Raw genomic sequence first — 14,636 nt, 5'->3', positions numbered from 1 at the left:
CACAAATGGAAAATGCAACTGGAATTCACAAACTCCACTGAGGTGGGTCAAAGACCTGGAGTTTCAGTTCACCTTCCTTAAGCAACCAAAAAGATGGCCAAATACTTTTAAAGAAAGCACAGGGTGGGCCTAATTGCAGTAGTCTGACAGCTAATTAGAATTCTACATTTGAAAGCAAAAGTTAAATGGCAATAAAAATGCTCTCCAGCCTGTTCAACAGCAGGGTGGGCACTGAGATCCTGGACTGCAGGTGCACCACAAGCATCCACAGACAGCAAACACCCAGCAGTGCAAACTTCTCAAAAAGGGACATTTATGGATGCACATTTCAGGACAGGAACTCAGATCTTTACAGCAATTTCTGCTATGTTAATATTACCAACTAGGAGGGTAACAAGATGGATTTTTGTGAGATTTCTCTACATTGCTTGAAAAAAATCCATCCTTTTTAAACTTTTTACCAAGTGAACTTTAAGTCTTAAACTGAGATTCCTCCTCATTGAAAAATCAGTGAAATTTCTTAACCAGCAGTGCCACTGCAGCTACTGAAAGCTGCTGTGCTTTTGGGAGTAGTAACTTTTAAAACAGCATTATGACTTAAGCCCAACAATTTCTGGAAAACACAACTGTGAGTAAAAGCCTCATGCCATGTTAAGACATAAATTGCTCCCCAGAACTGCCTACAGCTTATGGTGGTTTGTTCAGTGAAGTTCTTAAACACAAAGTGCAGCAGAAGCTCATGCCCACAAAAGCATTATTTATTTTGCTATTTTCCCCTTGGGGTCAAGGTTGATACAAGGCACAGTATCCCAAAATCTCAGTGATTTTTCTTGTGAGACAAATATTCCTCCCTAAATAATTTGAAATCTATGAACCAGAACAGACCAAAATGTCATTTTGTGTGACGAAAGCAGTTCTTTAACTGATGCCAAATATTTCCACTGAGCATTTCTTGGACGGGATCATCAGGGTACCAGAGTACAAGGAAAAGAGATCTCCCCCTGTTCTTTGGATCTCTCCCTGTTCCTCTGCCACTGCTTACAAGCTTCAGTTCTGTTCCAAGCAATTCTCCTTTTCACCTCTCCACACAAAAGCCCTCAAGGCAGGATCACAGCTCTCTGCTGATTACTGTGAGCCAGACAATTAAATCATTGCTTTCATCTGTCAGCTGGCTTTCAGGTGGTGGTTGAGTTTTGGAGGATGCCAGCCAGAAGTGCCCAAAGCTACAAACCATGCTCAGAACTGACGCTGCATTTCTGGGCCTTCACCTGATCCCAGGAGCCCTGCTGCCCTCTGGGCTCTCACAGATTTGTCCCAGCTCCACCACAGATAAAAATACGGGTCTGTTCTGGCTGGAGATGCTCCAAACACAGAGTAAGAACTCACATTCCTTTTCTCTCAACAGCTAAATGACACAATCTACTTCTCCTGCCAGTCTTTCAGATTAAAACTAGATTCTCATTTAGAAGTAAAGTTAATTTTTAATTCCTGCCGCATCTGAGATTCTCCAGCTGATCACAACAACTGCCACGCATGGAAAGCTCCCTGCATTTGTCTGTGCCCCTCGAGATACCAGCACACCCCTCAGGGCTGACACTGGTCCCCAGGGTCTAAAATTGGAGAAAAAGGAACACTGCAGACAAAGAGGATGAAAAAGGCATCTTCTTCAGCTGGATTAGCATCAGAGCAGTGACCACTGAACAAAAGCTCTGTATTATAGACGAATAATGGTACTGCTGATTTAAATATTTATCATGTTTGCTCATATATTTAACTAGAGCCTCATTGTTCCTTGATAGAATATTTCAGCTAAGGAGCAAAACTAGGATTTCTCAGCATGGGGAAGGCTACAGAAGGTATTGATCTCTGAATCTTTCCTTACCCCTCTCTTGAAGGTGTAAGAAAAATGGAAACTGCCTTCTGTTACAAGAAAAGGATCTTCCTCCTATGGGTGAACTGAATAAAGGGCTCAAAACTCAGGAGCTGGGAACTCATCAAACAGGAATATCAGAGTACGACACACAAGGGTCCCAGCAGCACTCCTCCTTAGAACAATGCAAACAGACTCCATAAAAACAGAGAAATGAAAGCTTTACTGACATAAAACCTGTGAAATCTCTAAGCAGGACAAGTGGCATTTTAAAACCACTGTCTGGATTTCTTTTAAGAGGCACTTACAGCCTGATCTGCTCAGGACTAAGTGCCTCAGCAGTTTCTGTCAGTTGCTATTTGCTTAATCTAGCACACACCAAGATTACACTTACATGTGTTCATTTACACTGCAGCACTTCACCAGAAAAGGTAAAAACAAACCCAAAAACTTGATATAATTATTCTGAAAACTATGGCAAAAGTCTTATTTCTCAGAGTGCTGAGAACACACTCCATGCAAGCACCTAATGCCTTCATGAAGTTTAATAAAGGTTTCCTCTTGCAAAACATACAGAAAAAGACACCCAAACATTCAGTTATGTGCATGGATGGAAAAAAAAAATCAACAATTGAACTGGGACCCTGCAAAGGTTTTGTCTGAGCCTTGAAAGAATACAACAAAGAATGAAAATAGGGAGCAGCAACTGAAATATCTACTCAATACTGAACTACACCAGCTCTCAAACTGAACAGAACTGAGAGACCACATTCCTATCTTATTTTCCCTTTGCAGCATTTCCTGCTCCTGCAGGACCTGCAAGTGGCCACCCTGGCTAACATGACTGTGGCCTGAAACTATTAGTGCCCCTCTAATCTCCTTACAAAGCTAGCTTTAAAACCCACGTAAGCAGCAGGGCTAAGGCAGCTGCTGTAGATAAAATAGCTGCTTTAGACAAGGTAATTCATTGATGTTCTGCTGAGGATCTTTTTGTTTCTTTGAGGAAGATCAGGTTGTGCCTAACTGCTGACTTGTAACAGAGCAAAGCTGGCTACAGGGATGGAGCAGAAGCAATCCAGAGAGGAGAAACATCCTCCCAGTTGTGTTTTGTTCTTATTTTAGTCGTTGTTATCTGCCAGATGGCCACTGGGAGAGCAGGAGCACCTCACATGTGGATCTGGGCAGCTTGCAGTAGGCATTTTATGCCTCTTCCAACTGTTCAAGCAACACTGGAAGACTTCTTCAGAGGAAGAAATATGTTTCACAACACGTCTGCTTCAATTATGATCACTGTTAAGTGCTCTCAGTGATGGAAAGGGAAGAATGAAATCAAGCTGAAAAGTGCTGACACCACTGCCTGTCCACCCACACGCACCCACCTCCAGCTCCAACGTGCTATTACTGTCATGGTGCACCATAAATTGTGCTGAACAAACCAGGGGGTATGTGGAGTGCAATGAGAAGTTAAAGCAGCCTTGTCTTAGAGGCAGCAAAGCGTGGAGATGAAACTCACAGGAAAACAACAGAAAGAGTCATGTGTAATTCTAACAGCTCAGATTTTAAGAGAGTGTCAACAAAGGGTGTCAGAACCTGACAGGCTGACTACACATGAGGCAGCTGTAATGAAGTTCATAGAGTAGCTCCTTTCCATTTAAAAGCTGATTTTTTCAGAGGCGTGCCCTGTGTTACTACTATGAAACAGCAAGGATTGCCTTTCCCTCTGCCATCTGCTCTAAATTTTGGGACAAATTACATCCCCAAGGATTCTGGCAAGTTCTGGAGAGCCTGATTTTTGATAGCACAAGTGGGTGTAGGACTCCAGCTTCCCCACCCAACACTTCATGTCTCTTGCCCAACTCAGTTTGGGAAGCTGCAGCCTCTGCAATGTTGCACTTGAGCTCTTCCAGGGACTGCCAATATCCTCTGGCATAGCAGAGAAACATAGGGAAGTAGCTGAGACCCCCATAAAAGTATATAAAGTGACTTTTAATTTTTTTTTTTTTAAGCATCAACTATGCTTTTTAATTTAAGTTAGAGGTAAGCCAGCCACCAAAACAAAAACTCAAAAATCAGCCAGCCTGCAGTGCTAAACACAGTCATTAACTAAAAGGAACTGTTACTAAAATTTTAGTAGCATTATTAGCAGCACAGGCTACAGCTATATTTCAAGACTATTTTCTCCAGCTGCAGAGTACATTTTCCCTGCTGCTGCTGAAGAAATGGTCAGAAATGAACAGATATGACAGCACTAAAGCTGAAAATTGAGTTAAAATTCAAGTATCTTCATTCAGACAAACATTCTCAACTTCATTGTATGGCTCATACCTAATTAAGGATTTAGCTCTGATTCCATGTTAAAAACCAAGCCACCAGCTGTGATAATTTCATGTTTCCAGTTCCAGAGCATACTCATACCATATGCAAGAAATGAGCTCTACTGAGTAGATTTACATTTCCAGGTCATTGTTGTGGGTTTAAAATTTAGTTTTCAAAACATATGTCCAAGTTTGCAGCACGCAGAAAACAAATCAAGAGTTTCATCACTGTGGGCTTGCATCATGTAAGAATTTACACACACTTCTTGAGGATAATGGCCAAGTGTTGCTCAAAGAGCATGAGATTCCAGCAGCACAAGGACACCAGCACCAGAACTGCCAGGCAGGAGCCAAGGAGCTGCAAGGATATTGCACTTCTGACTTGCACTGCACTGACAAATTACAGAGCACAAAATAGAGGAGAAGCAGCTCAGCTGGGAGATCAAACCCAGCAATTCAGAAAGCAATGCAACTCCTTTCCAAGCCTGGACTGCACCCTGGACAAAAACCTGTTTATACAGAAAAACACACATGACAGTCTCTTGACAGGAAACCCTGCTGCAGAGATGTGGTGAGCTGCTGAAAGGACCACAGGGCTCTGACTCCTCTCTGGTGACTTGGGGAGTTATTGCCCAGCAGCTGCTCACTGTCACCACCCTGGGGGCAGGACAAGCTCCCAGAGCTGGGGTCACCTGGGTCAGGAGTGCCAGTGGCACCAGGACAACCAACCTTGGAGCAGCATTTCCAGACTGCCCCCACATGAATGTGCCAGACCTTGTGACTCGAGGCTCAGCCAGAGGCACAGCTCCCACCTCCTCTGCTCCCACAGAGTGTTTCTGAAGCAGACCTTGGTAAATGAAGCATTTTCCTTCCCCCTTCAGGGCTAGAGAACCCACAGGCTAATCCAGGTTCTTTCCCTCTAGAAATGCATTTCCTACAAATGTAAATACAGCAGCACAAGAGCCTTTTCTTTGCAATGTTTATTGACATTTCTGTGAAACACTGTTTCACAGGCATGTTTCTGTAACTGACTACTCACTTGCACATTTCAAAAAAAAAATTCCACCTCCTGTCCCTTAAAATTACTCACCCACAACTCTGTCTCCTACTTTTACTCCCATCTTCCTCATGGCTGCAGCATACAAAGCTACAGCTTGTCTCAGTTCTTCAAAAGTAACTTTGAGGATTTCTTCTTTGCCTTCCCCTGAGAAAAGAAAATTAAAGCAATCAGTCAAAAATCAGGCATTGCAACATGAGTCCAGTACAAACAACCAATCCTAGTAGAAAGCAATTCTAAGAGAACAGCTTCCACTAATATTTATTTTTTTGCTTCTGAAGTTCTCTTATGCTGTACCAGAACCTCCTCTTTTTAATGGGAATCAAGTATAAATTAGTGGTATTTGTTCAGTAGGCATGAGGACATTTCTAAAGATAAACACCTCTCCAGAAACACAAACTGTTCATGGAGAAAGGTGTGCTCTCAAGGAGGATTCGTGGCAAATAGATTGCACTCACCAAGGCTCATTTCCAACATGGTAAGAACCTCATTTTCCCTTTTTGCTCACTTTTCTCATCAGGTCTAAGAAGCAGCCCAAGCTCAAGTTCAGGTTTTATTACAGCAAGTCAGTGAAAATCATGCATGTCCAGGCCTGACTTTTGATGTGCTTTTGGAACATCTGCCTCTGCCAATGTAGCACAAAGCAAACAAACTAAACTGGACCCAGCTCCCCTCTGCAAGGATCTGCAGGGTGTTTTCCCTATTGTACTGAATTTCAGGTGTTACATAAGCCCTTAATAAATCACTCGCGAAACAAAACAAACCCAAACGTTATGAAAGCAAAAATCTGTCACCTCGAAGTCCCTCCCTGTCCCTCAGTGTGACTGCTGTCCTATTTCCACCACCCAGCACTTCCCATGGAGACACACACCCCCCAAGGATGGCCCAGGAAAGGTGAGCTGCACACCCTGCTCCTTCCAGAGCAGCTGCCCTCAGCTCATGGCCTCAAGCAGGGAATGGCATTTTTTTTAACTCTTTTGCCTTCTTAGACCTTCACAGAGGTAAATCTGGACTTCCACAGAGCAAGGGAGCAGGACATGATGCAAAACAGCCCCAGTCCCTGTAACATGTAGTTCATAAAGTGAGCAGGGACTGCCAACAGAGCCAGGGTTCCCACAGAGCAACAGGAAATGAGACACTGATCTTGCTCCATGATTAAAGCCCCAGGAGAAGGGAATCACAAAAAAGACTCACCGTGGGAGCCAGTGACAAGTGAAATTGTTTAGGAAAGTTACATTTACGCTCCTATGCCCTGTGACATCCACAGAGCTCCCACAGAACCATCCCCAGTGAACACAAACTGACCCAGGCCCCCAAACCACCACTGTGACCTAGCAGAGGGAGTTACCAAGAAATACTCTGACTTAAGAGGTCTTAACAAGATTAAACACAGCAGAAGGTCACAAAGGAGATGCAGGTGGAAGTCTGCTCACCCCAGAGGAGCCAACTGCTCAGTCCAGCATTCACACAATGATCAGCTAGGAAATAGTTTTGCTCCTTTTGCTATCACCACCTGTGATTATGTGACAAGGCAGTTTCTGATACACCCCATGACTTCCTAACAAAAAGACCTACAGAACAATAATCAATGTCAAACCAAGCAATTATAACAAATGTGAAATAATACTTCAAAAACGTAGTGATGTTAAACACAGCATGACCTCCACTACCTTAATGCAGCTGAGCACATTCTAATAAAACTTCATTTAGCTTGCAAAGGATTTTCCAGATCTACATTCCCAGAGCATGTTTTGCTGGGTTTTTTGCAGAGCTGTACCACAGACTGTGCAGTGTTACTGACTTGATCACCCTTTTTTTCTCTCCTCACCCAAACCAGTTTATTTCCATGTTCCATCAGAGCTGTTTCACAAGGCCCAGCCCTGTGAGCAGCAAACCAACACAGGGCATTCATGCTCCTTACTTGCTGCATACAGAGCAATCTTGTCGTTGTCCTTGTGCTTCAGGAGATTCTCTGCATAGTTGAGCCTGCTGCCCTTGAACCACTCGGGGATATCTGCGATACTTTTGGATGTATCCACCACCTGAAAGAAACAACCACTCATTCCTGGGAACTGACACAGAATTGATTTTCACAGCAAGGTACAGGAGTCAGCTCAGCAGCTCCAAGCTCTTTGCAGACTCTGTTAGGCAAGAATCACTTCTCCCAGCTTACAGATGGCAAACAGACACTGATCCTGTAATTAGAGGCCTGCAAAGTTTAATTATTTGTCAAGTGTCACATGCAAACACGTCATTACAACAAAACCAGGGAAAGTTCCCTGCTGACAGCTCTGCCTTTGGACCAGCCTTTAATACACAAGTAAAACAAACCACTGTGGCTACACCCAGAGCAGGAGATGCACACAGGGACACTGGGGTTTGCCCTGGGGACAGCCCACTGAGCTGCAGCACATTTGAACTCTGCGCCAGCCCAGCCCCTCTCTTTGGAAGGTGTGAGCATCCACCCTTCCCCACCACTGGTCACAGGGTACAGAGACCAACAGCAGGAGCTCACACACTGGTAATTCAAAAGAATTCATTGTAGAGTCAAATTTAACTGAGGAGTTTTAGCTTTTTATCCAAGTTCTCAATTTTTGAGGATTAAAAGGATCCAACAACTTAATAAACCTGTATTAAGTAATTAACTCCCCACTTAGTAAGATATGCAAGGAATTGAAAAATGCAATGAAAAATAATCAAAAATACAGTCAGCTGAAACAACTTCCCCCATCCTGAACTAATTAAGCCTCAAAGTATTAAAGTACACCTTCACAAATCACAGGTAAGACTAACTTTAATATCACTGATGGGTAAAGAGCCCCTTAGCATTAGCCCAAGGTCTAAATTCTTTCCAAAATGTCCCTCTGCTTAGTGATTCAGCTGCTCAGCAGCACATTTCTTTGGAAATCTTTAAATAGAAACTTTATTTTACAGCTGTGTTTTTGAAAGCTTCAGTTTATACCCTCAGGTTCTCTCATGGATTGCACATACATTACAGGAACAGCATTCCTTCAGCCCAAGTGAAAGGCTCTTCTGAAAGCCCAGCAAGCCTCCAAATGCATCCTATTCCAGAAAACCCAAGGGATTTTGCTTTGAGAGCAGTGTATGTATTACTGGGGGCAATCTTAAAATTAACTTTTAAGTTAAAACTCATGTTGAAGTGCACTACTGCATTATTTTATTTCAAATGTATTTTCTAAAAAAGAGAGCTCATTTCTTTGCTCCTAACAATTGCCAAGAACTGAGTTACAACATCTTACCAACTTTATCAACTCAGGCTGCACAAATGATTTTCATAATAACACACATCACTACAGCAATTAGAAGCTGCTCTTAAAACTGACTCATTTCTGACTTCCTCAGCTTGAAGAAAAGTGAGCAGAATGTTGAAAACATTTTTCAGGACAAGATCCAAACTAAGTGTTTTTTCTGAAGTGGAAACAATCCTTCACAGAGTTTCTAAGAGCCCCACCAGCACAGGGAGCTGGACTCACACCCCAGCACTTTCTCCCCAGGTAACACTGACTCCTGGTGAAGCTCAGGCTTTGGCAGTGGTGCTTTGGCAGATGGACAAACTGATCCCTCCCTCAGAGGCCCCTCCACAGGACCAACAGGTGTCAGGGGCTTCTCACTCAGACACATCCTCCATTCAAAAGCAGCTGCCTGCAAGTGACATTCCAGGGCCACTGCTGCCCTGCCAGCACAGCTCTGCACACTGAAGCTCCTCTGTTCATGTCACAGGTGACACAGATGTCAACTGCTGCAGAGCAACATCAGCACATCTACATCCCACACTCAGAACCTTCACTAGGATTAAATACAATCCTGCCTGCTTTTATTCTGTGTACACAAGGTTTTATTGTATTTCTCAGAATGACCTGTGGAAGTAGCAGCTGTTTCACCACTTCAGAACAAAAAACTCTGTTTCATTAAACACTTTATTTACCTCTAAACAATGTTTACTTTCAGAAGACAACCAGGATCAAGACACTTTCAAACTTTTCAGCCCTCTAACTACCAGAGCCCAGCTCAGTTACTCTGACAGTTCCAGAGTTTGGTTAGCATCTACAGAAAATGTAAAGTTTAAGTGTTGCTAGGGCTCAGACCACACACCTCACAGCAGGCTAGCTCTGACACTCTTGATGCATTCACTCTTCTGAAGGGTGGGCCACATTAAATAAGACACCTGAGCACACAGCCCCATGGCAGGAAGAATCTATGCTATCAGTAGAGAAATCAGTAAAACAGGAAAAGTCAAAAGCAGCCTACCAGTCCCCCTGCAGGGCTGCCAGCACTCTGAGGGCTCTGGATCAGATGGACTCCAGGCTTTAAGGCAAGGCCAGTCCTCCCTACTAAATCCCAGGAAGGTTCCACTGCATGTTCAAGTAATTATCCCAACATCTCCCTCAGATGGAAAAGCACAGGGTGATGTTGATATCCTACACCAGGACTATGCAAGGACTTCATTGGCAAGATCTGCAGAGTCACCTTTGTTCCAAAGGCACTGTCTGGTGTTCCACCACCATTCCCTCAGAGATTTCAAGCCTGCACCTGACTGCAGAGCCTCCATAACCAGTTCCACAAAGGCAGAGTGTAACACTTGTGCTTATCAGGTAAGCTGACTCAGGGAAGGCAAACACGGACTTGACAGGATGCCAGCAGGTACAAAACCAGGATATATTCCACCAGCACAAGCCTAAGGCAGAAGGCAGTGTATTAGCAGACTCCCCACAAGCAGACACAAGGCGTGCAAGAGCACAAGGACACCACAGCAGAACTGTTTAGGACAACAAAACTCGAGGGTTTCACTGCCCTAAAGTGTGCCAGCAACAGAACAGCACCATCCACCTCAGCAGGAAATTCAGGACTAGGCCAATTCCTTGTATCAGTTCCCAGAGTTCTAAGAAGAGGTCAGAAGGTCGATTGTAACATCAGTTTATTTCCCCTTTGTGCTGCTGTAAGATAAGCACTGAACTTACCTCGTCGTAGAGGCGAGAGCAGACGATGTTACTGTACTTCCAGAACTCTGCCCAGAAGTCTGAGTAGGACTCCACTGACCACTGGTACAAATCATCATAGTTGGCTGGAAGCAATAGATATGTGTCAGCATGAGGAGAGAACCACAGGGATCTACACAAACTACAATTAGAGATATCCCAGATAAAGAAAACTTGTGGCTAAAACAATTAGGAAGATAAATCTGACCCCAGAGCAGATCACTTCTGCTCAGAGCAAGTGACTGCAGAACCACAGAGCCCACCTGGACACCTGAGCAGATGGCATCACTCCACCTGCCTGCCATGAGCCTTCTGGCACCACAGGGACAGCGACCTTTTCTAACAACTCCTGCAATACCTGCACACACTGCCCTGCCATCAGGGCAACTGAAGATTAAACACGTCCTGCTTGTTGACACTTCCTATCTATCAACAGGACAATTTCACACAGCAAAAAGATAAACAAGGCTTCCTGACAAGGGACATTTGCTGTAAGGTCCCAGTCTGGGGCCAAAGGGCTCTGATAGCTCAGGGACACAGAGATTAGAGGCACTCTTTATCCAACTGTGGCATCAACATCACTGCCACAGGAAGCATGGCTGATTCCCAGTGGATATGAGGTCTGACAGACTGCCACTTTCACCTTTTCCTGCTGAAACAGCATGAATGAAGTCAAACAAGATGTTTACTAGCTAGATATTAACACCATGGCCTGTCATTAAAAACATGCAAATAAGCAGCTGAAGTCTTACCTGATTGTGAGACACACAAAGTAACCTGAAGCACACACAGCAAACCCCACAATTCAAACTAAATGCTGAAAATTAGTGTAAAACAGTTCTAGGTATGAATAGCTGAAGCCAATTCTCACTGCAGGCTTGGAAGTGACATTTCCTCATCATGTCCACAATATCTGAAGCTATGCCAGCAACCAATTAAATGTTTCTGCCATCAGTGACAGAAAGTTTCCTGCTTGCCAACTGTTCCCTATTCAAGGCTTTCAGCTAAACCACTCAAAGGCATTTTCACCAATTATCTCTGGTTTTTCAGCCTGTTAACCAGCCAATTGCAGCAAAAGTCATCTTTGCAATCCCTTTTCTAGAAGGAGGGCATCTTCCAGCTTTTTAAAAGGAAAACATTCAAAACCATCTCTGCACTGTTACTCACACTTAGCCACTGCTTAACTGTCTCCTCACAGTCTGTCCTTTCCACATCTTACTCCTACATCAATCCTTTCCATCAAAGTGAGATTATCCCCATGGTATTATTGAGAGACAAGGCAAAGACTCTTCTCCATAACAGATTTTATTTCCTAAATCCCAGCCTCTACACGCCCTTTTTACACTCCAAAGTTACTCATCACTGTCCTCTACTCCACACTTCACCTGCACAGAGGTAAGACTTGACTCAACAAGAATTCAAGTTTCCACCTCCTCCTTCAAAACCCAATTGTACCACCTGCCCCAAATCATTTGATACGTGCAAGAAGCTACAGGTCACTCCTAATTTGGTTTCTTACAGCACAAACAGTTTGTTCTGGTCTGTCTATACAGTTTGTTCCAAATAAGCATCAGCATGCCAGTCCTTCAGGGCACAGGCCTGTTACTCAGCAATCAAACTGATTTTTGTTACTGCATTTCCAGGGCCCAGCACAGCCATTTTCTAAGGGACTCTATTGCCCTCAGCTCTCCTCAGAGTCCACATCTTAATGCTGGAGAGCATCCATTCTTTGTTGAGAATAGCACTCATGCCAGTGAGCACCAGTGCAAGGCTAATGGAAGCTGACAAAGGTTTCTAAATATACACAGGAATCACCTTCCAACAGAGAGAGACACTTCCAAGTGGGATGAAAACATTCTGGTTGTTTCAGCCATAAATACAGGCAGCCCATCTGAAACTGCATTTGCTCTTGATCATCCGTGCACCAGTTACATCATTCCACTCAGGAGCTGCCCAAAACCCTGGATTAACTTGCTTCCCATGCAGCAGGAGGGTTAAGGCACTACACACCTGGATTCCAATGGGAAAGCACCAGCAATCAAAATAATGACCTGGCTCACCACACAGTAATGAAGGTGAGGAAATGTTTCCTAGACATGGGCTGCCAGAAGCACTACTGACACTGCCACCACTCCAGAACGTGTCTGCTCACACCACTGACACCTACACTAGGCTGACAAACTTCCAAGCCACTGGCCCAAACGACTCCTTTCACCCTCTATCAGACAAATGATTACAGGAAAACTACACAAGCATCTTAGAGAGGCCCCAAATACTTAAACAGAACGACATAAAACTGACTAGCCAGAATGAAGAGTTTGACTTCCACAGGCACTGAAATTTACCGAGCCCATGATGTAGCTGAGCCCCAGAGGCAGCACCACTGACTCCTGACAGCCCAGAGACATGGAAGCCTACAGCCAGCAGCTATGGAAAAAAACAAACTCTGAGTTGGAAACACCTCCAGACAGCAAAACCCTGCTCAAAGCAGGGCTCATTTCAGAGGCAACAGGTTGTTTCTAAGTCAAGGAACCACATACATCTTCAGAGCCACACAGGTACTTCTGAACAAGCACACAGCAGGGATGGCAGGTCAAGAGCAATGGAAGATGCACAGCAACTTCCACCACTGAACAGCACCATTCACCTCCCGGAACACCTGGCTGTTGTAAGACATGTACTCTTCACACCGAAGTGACCATAGCTCCATTCTCACACACCTCTGCTGCTGGAGCACCACGCTAAGGCTCACACTCACCTCAGCCACGGCGACAGCGATCCCGCCTTGCCACATCCCTTTAAAACACAAAGTCACCGCGCTGCGGCTGCTGGCCCCAGCGCTGCCCGGGCTGCCATCCAGCCGCAGATAAGGCTGTTTGCCTTCCCAGCTGTACGTACCTCCATCCAGCGGATGCTGCCCCGGAGGCCTCTGCCCGAGGCTCCGGCAGAGCATCCCGCCCGCAGCTCTGTGCCCACCCGCCCGGAGAGTGCCCGGGCACCCACGGGGACCGAGACCTGAGCGGCACACGGACAGGCCCACGGTGAAGCCATCCCTGCCGGCCCCCGCAGCCCGAGCACGGCCCCGGGACGGGCCCGCCTGCCCCCGCCCAGCGCTCACCCAGGCGGAGCCCACAGCTGCTAGCCACGGCGGCGCGGAACCGGTCCATGTGGGTGTTGCGCTTCGTGTCAGGCTCCCACATCACCTGCGACTCCATGATCTCGGGCTCCCGGGACATGGCGGCGGCAGCGGAGCGAGGCGAGCAGCGTCCGTCCCGCAGGCACCCTCCCGGCCGAGCCGCGCCGCTCCCGCCGCGCCCCGGCGCTGACTGCGGCCCCTCCTCCGCGCGCTCGCTTTAAAGGCGCTGCCGATCGCATCACGCCGTAACCTTCCGCCGCAGAGAAAAGTGCGGGGCGGCGCGGCCCGCCCAGGGGCGGCGGGGACATGGGGACATGGGGACAGGGGGACAGCGGGATGGGCGGGGAGGGGCGGCGGGGACGGCCCGGGCAGCGCGGGGTGAGCCGCGCCGGCGCTGCGGGATGAATGGGCAGCGGCCGCCCGGTCCCTGTCACCTCTAAAGGTCACCGGGCGCCGCGTCCGCACCGGGAGGCTTCGCCTTCTTCACCACCGCCGCTCTGTTTGTTTAATTTTTTTCCCCCTCCAAGGAGGCCTGAAGAAGTAGCAACAAGTGTTTTTGACCCAGAAATGCGGCAAGAAGCGCGTTTCGCCGTGGCCTCGCTTGTGTAAGGCTGCCAGCCCGCACGGCGCACACCTTGGATTAAAACTTTATATTGCTGCTCTGCTTTCTAAATGTGCACCTTGCTGGTGACCATCGAGATTTTTCAGCTGGGAATTGGTGGTAATAAAGCGCTTAGTGTGCAATTCAATGCTGGTCCGTGATCTTTAAGGGGCTTTTAGAACCTGAACGACTCCTCCATTCACAGTGTGCCCATGCTGCTTATGTAACTTATTTTCAAGGTCATGGTTTTGTTTCTAATTCACGGAAACCTCAAAAATGGGAATTTGATGGGAAATTATGCAGACGTACTGCATAAGGAAGTAAAATAAGTGTAGCAGATTGTGTACTTGCTCTACTTGTCATTTAGATTTTTGTGCCACCAGAATTAAATTTGTGCCACCCCTTTATTAAATCTGAAGGCCGTGGAAATGTGATTTAAACAATCCACAATTTTTATTTGCCTCGAGACAGACCTTAAATCTGGCGTATTTTTAAATCACTCTCCGCAGAGCCTGAGGGACTCGGGGAGGCGGAATGGGAACACGTTATCTGCCTTGGCAGCCTCGGAGGTCAGTGGAAGTGTGAAATCCAGGGCCGGACACCTGCCAAGCACAGAGATAAGGGAGGAGGCAGGATGGCAGCTCCAGTGTCCGCGTCCCA

The 14,636-nt window shown here is 46.1% G+C and overlaps 1 protein-coding gene across 1 annotated transcript in view; it reads right to left on the bottom strand.

The window, feature by feature from the left end:
* Positions 1-13,580, bottom strand: part of AACS (acetoacetyl-CoA synthetase) — a 35,068-nt gene extending 21,488 nt beyond the window's left edge. The window contains exons 1-4 of the mRNA XM_064392139.1: positions 13,358-13,580; positions 10,222-10,325; positions 7,164-7,284; positions 5,276-5,389 (exon numbers count right to left, since the gene is read on the bottom strand). Of these exons, the coding sequence (XP_064248209.1) occupies positions 5,276-5,389; positions 7,164-7,284; positions 10,222-10,325; positions 13,358-13,475 (457 nt within the window). The 5' untranslated portion in view covers positions 13,476-13,580. The remainder of the gene's footprint in view (positions 1-5,275; positions 5,390-7,163; positions 7,285-10,221; positions 10,326-13,357) is intronic.
* Between the last annotated feature and the right edge of the window lie 1,056 nt (positions 13,581-14,636).

This window comes from Passer domesticus, chromosome 17 (genome assembly GCF_036417665.1).
Source record: "Passer domesticus isolate bPasDom1 chromosome 17, bPasDom1.hap1, whole genome shotgun sequence".
Classification (NCBI taxonomy): domain Eukaryota; kingdom Metazoa; phylum Chordata; class Aves; order Passeriformes; family Passeridae; genus Passer; species Passer domesticus.
The sequence above is the reverse complement of the archived record's forward strand: the minus strand, read 5'-3'. Positions and strand labels throughout refer to the sequence as shown.